This window comes from Otolemur garnettii, unplaced genomic scaffold, assembly GCF_000181295.1.
Source record: "Otolemur garnettii isolate 467f Iridium unplaced genomic scaffold, OtoGar3 scaffold00288, whole genome shotgun sequence".
In the NCBI taxonomy this organism is placed as follows: Eukaryota; Metazoa; Chordata; class Mammalia; order Primates; family Galagidae; genus Otolemur; species Otolemur garnettii.
In genome coordinates this window covers 948,988-953,378 of record NW_003852683.1, presented here as the reverse complement: position 1 = coordinate 953,378, position 4,391 = coordinate 948,988, and the positions used below count along the sequence as shown (strand labels likewise).

The 4,391-nt window shown below is 37.9% G+C and overlaps 1 protein-coding gene across 1 annotated transcript; it reads left to right on the top strand.

Annotated features, from left to right (window-relative positions):
• Positions 1–9: 9 nt before the first annotated feature.
• On the top strand, positions 10–1,952 carry LOC100964026 (zinc finger protein 836; the record flags this gene model as incomplete). Its single annotated transcript, XM_023508901.1, is given in 4 exon segments — positions 10–980; positions 982–1,506; positions 1,508–1,692; positions 1,695–1,952. Coding segments are annotated over 4 exon segments (1,755 nt in total), but the record flags the coding sequence as incomplete, so codon positions are not given.
• Between the last annotated feature and the right edge of the window lie 2,439 nt (positions 1,953–4,391).

The following is a 4,391-nucleotide window of genomic DNA, read 5'->3' as shown; positions in this document are numbered from 1 at the left end:
TCACTCACTATACATCAGATAATCCATATGGGGGGGAAGCCATACCAATGTGATGTATGTGGGAAGGTCTTCAGTCAAAATTCAAATCTTGCAAATCACAGACGAATTCACACTGGAGAAAAACCATACAGATGTAAAGAATGTGGCAAGTCCTTTATTCAAAGTTCCAACCTTGCAACTCATCAGAGAATTCATATTGGAGAGAAACCTTACAAATGTAATGAGTGTGGCAAAGCTTTTAAACAGAGCTCATGCCTCACCACACATCAGATAATCCATACAAGACAGAAATCATATAAATGTGATCTATGTGGCAAGGTCTTCAGTCAAACATCACATCTTGCAAAGCACCGGAGAATTCATACTGGAGAGAAACCTTCCATATGTAAGGAATGTGGCAAAGTCTTCAGTCAAAATTCACATCTCACTAGGCATCATAGAATCCATATTGAAGAGAAGCCTTATAAATGTAGTGAGTGTGGCAAAGCCTTTAATCTGGGCTCATTACTCACTAGACATCAGATAATTCATACAAGAAAGAAACATTACCAATGTAACGAGTGCAGCAAGGTCTTCAGTCACAACTCATCCCTAGCATGCCATCCAGGAATTCATACTGGAAAAAAACCTTACAAATGTCATGAATGTGGCAAAGCTTTTAATTGGTGGTCACTCCTCACTAGACATCAGATAATCCATGTGAGAGAGAAACCACATAAATGTGATGTATGTGGCAAGGTGTTCAGTGAAAGTTCCCGCCTTGTAAGACATTTGAGAATTCATACTGGAGAAAAACCTTACAAGTGTAATGAGTGTGGCAAGGTCTTCAGTTACAGTGCAAACCTTTCAATTCATAGAAGGATTCATACAGGAGAGAAACCTTTCAAATGTCATGAATGCGGCAAGGTCTTCAGCTACTACTCATGCCTAGCACATCATTGGAGAATTCATACTGGAGAGAAGCCTTATAAATGTAATAACTGGCAAAGCCTATAGTGAACGTTCAAGCCTTACTAAACATCAGGTCATCCATACTGGAGGGAAACCTTACAACTGTAATGAAATCGACAAGGTTTTTATCCAAAGTTCAAAACTTACAAGACATCGCAGAAACTTTACTGGGGAGAAACCACACAAATGTAGTGAATGTGGTAAAACTTTCATTCATAGGGCCAGCCTGCTGTACCATCAGAGAAGACATACTGGAGAAATGCCATACAAATGTATTGAATGTGGCAAGGTCTTCAATTCCACTTCAAACCTTGCAAGTCATCGGAGAATTCATACTGGAGAGAAACCTTACAAATGTAATGAATGTGGCAAGGTCTTCTGTCATCGCTCACCCCTGGCACATCATCGGAGTATTCATACTGGAGAGAAACCTTACAAATGTAATGAGTGTGGCAAAGCCTTTAGAGTGCATTCAATCCTAGTTAATCACCAGGTAATGCATACTGGAGTGAAACGTTATAAATGTAATGAATGTGGTAAAACATTTATCCAAAGATCATCAGAGGAATCATACTGGAGAGAAGCCATACAAATGTACTGAATGTGGAAAGGCCTTTGGGCAGTGGTCTTACCTCAATAAACATAAAAGAATTCATTCTGGAGAGAAACCTTATAAATGTAATGAGTATGGCAAATCATTTGTTAGCCATTCAGACCTTACTAAACATCAGATAAAACATACTAAGAGAAACTTACAAATACACTAAATGTGACAAGGCCTTTAAACTTTGTCCTAACTTCTGGGTTCACCAAATAATTCAAACTTATATATGCAGCAAATATAGCTTAGTATGTATTATTCACTAGACATAAGAATATACATCTTAGAAAGTAATCACAGAAATATGTATAGGAAGAATTATCCCTAGAGGTCAAAAGTCATAATCTAGGGTGGTGCCTGTGGCTCAAGGAGTAGGGCACCAGCCCCATATACCAGAGGTGGTGGGTTCAAACCTGGCCCTGGCTAAAAACTGCAAAAGAAAAAAAAAAATCTACAGAGAATTCAAAGTGCAGAAATGTTATATAGATGAATGTGGCAAAACCATTAGCCATGTTCACTCATTACTTGACAGGAGTGAGTTCATACTGAAGGGAAATCGTATAAGTGGTAGAGGCTTTCCTCAGGGATCACAACTCACTAGACCTCAGAATATACATGTTTGAGAGAAGCCACACAAATGTAATGTGCATGCCAACCATTTTACCCAAAGATCAAAACTGAAACATCAGAGTATCCTGGAGAACAACCTTACAAATGTAATGTATGTGGTAAGGCATTTACTCAAGTATTCACACCTCAGGGGCTGAGAGAATTCATATAATAAGGGAAATCATACAAATGTGCTGAACATAGGAAAGCTTTTAAGTAGCTGTTATTGAGCTTCACCAAATTATTCATACAGGAAAGAAACCTTATAAATGTAATGAATATGGTAAGTTTTTAAACCAAGTTGTAACATTTACACATACTAGGAATAACTAAGTCTACTTTGTCAAGATTGACTTAAAACATTACATGTTGCAGAGCAACTATAAGTCAAAATATGTTAAAAACTCATGGCATTATGTAAATCAGATGCAAGAGTATGTGTGGAAATGTCCAGTTATCTTCAGTTTATAAAATACAGTATTCAGTTTGAGGTTTTGTGAAAAGCCTACTTTGCTATTTATGACTTGCATTCTTAAGCTTGAATTCTATTAATAATATACCTTACATGCCTTTCATTGTGATTTCTGGGAATGAATCAATAAAATGAGAGGGCCCACTTCATTCAGTGTGGTTCCTTCATGTCCATGTCCTCAAGATTGAGGACACTGAATTTTAAAATCCTTATTGTGTCAATTAAACAGCATGGGGTATGAATAGAGAATAATACAAATTCCTGTTGTAAGTCAGTATTTTCCAACCTGTTTTATCTCAGCACACTTGAACCTATAGTTAAACCTCTGCAGAACACTTAAATTGTGTTGATCAAAAAAAAATACTGTGCTCTGAACTTCTTTTGAAAATAATTAAAGATCTTTAAGGAGTGTTTTTGTTTGTTTTTGAGGCATAGTCTCTTTTGGTCACCTTTGGTAGAGTGCCATGATGTCTTAGCTCACAGCAACCTCAAACTCTTGGGTTCAAGGGATCCTCTTGCCTCAGCCTCCCTAGTAGATGGGACTACAGGCGCCTGCCACAATCCCCAGCTATTTTTTAGAGACAGGGTCTTGCTCTGGCTCAGGCTGGTCTCAAACATGGGAGCTCAGGCATTCCCCCGGTCTTGGCCTCCCAAGTGCTAGGATTATAGGCATGAGCCACCATGCCTGGCCTGATCTTTAAAATTTTTAGTGGCATACTAAGATCCTCTCAGTGCATACCAGTGTGCCACAACACACCAGTTGAAAGTCACTGGTGTAAGTCATGCTTACTATGTTCAGGGTGTCCTTTTCCAGACAAAGGACCACTAAAGGGTTATAGGAAACAATTGCCCGATCAACTGAAAGAGAATGGAAAAGGTCATTAATACCTGAGGATTTTCATCCAGTGATGTGATAGATTGATTATGTGGTTAAAAATAGTGCAGGGAAAATGGTGACCACCTCCATTGGAAGGAAACTGTTCTATATCAAAGATAAATGAAAAACTCGTCTTATTTTTGGAAATTGAAGAGTGTAGTTATCAGGAGAATTTAATCTGAAGAACTAGAACAGCATCTTCACAGGTGGGATTCACATTTAACAGCTGGCTTTATATTTTAATGCTGTTTTATTCAGAACATATCATGGGTCTCATGGCCAAACGAAATATAGTCATCTTTTCATAATTTAGTCTCTTTCCTTCTACCAACCCTGTTTTATCCCACCTCCTTGGCAAGGTGCTTTATAACAAATACCAATGGTGTGCCATTAGACACTCTAGTAGTTGAAATAATCTGTAACATTTTTTTCACATGGTGGAATTAGAAACAACGTGTTTTTCTGAAGACAGTAGTCCACCTTTATTTGTGGTGGGATTTGTTACAAGAACGCCAAAGGATGCTTAAAACTGCAGAATACTGCTGAACCCTATATATGGTTTCAGTAAAATTTGGAGATGCGATACCAAAATGCACAAATTTCTTTTTCACATTGTCATGTGATAGATGATTCATTCTTACCTTAAATCTTACCAGCCTCAGCATATGATTTTTTTTCTTAATAAGTCAAGAAATTCAACTTTTTCATTTGGAAGCATTTTATACCTTCTCTTTGATGTAGCAAAATTGCCAGCTCCATTAATTTTCAGCTTTGGGGCCATATTAAGTGGAATAAGGGTTACTTGAATACATGCACTGCAGTACCACAGCAGTCTAGATCAAGACATGGCCCTAATGTCTTTAGAAGTAACCTGCCACTTG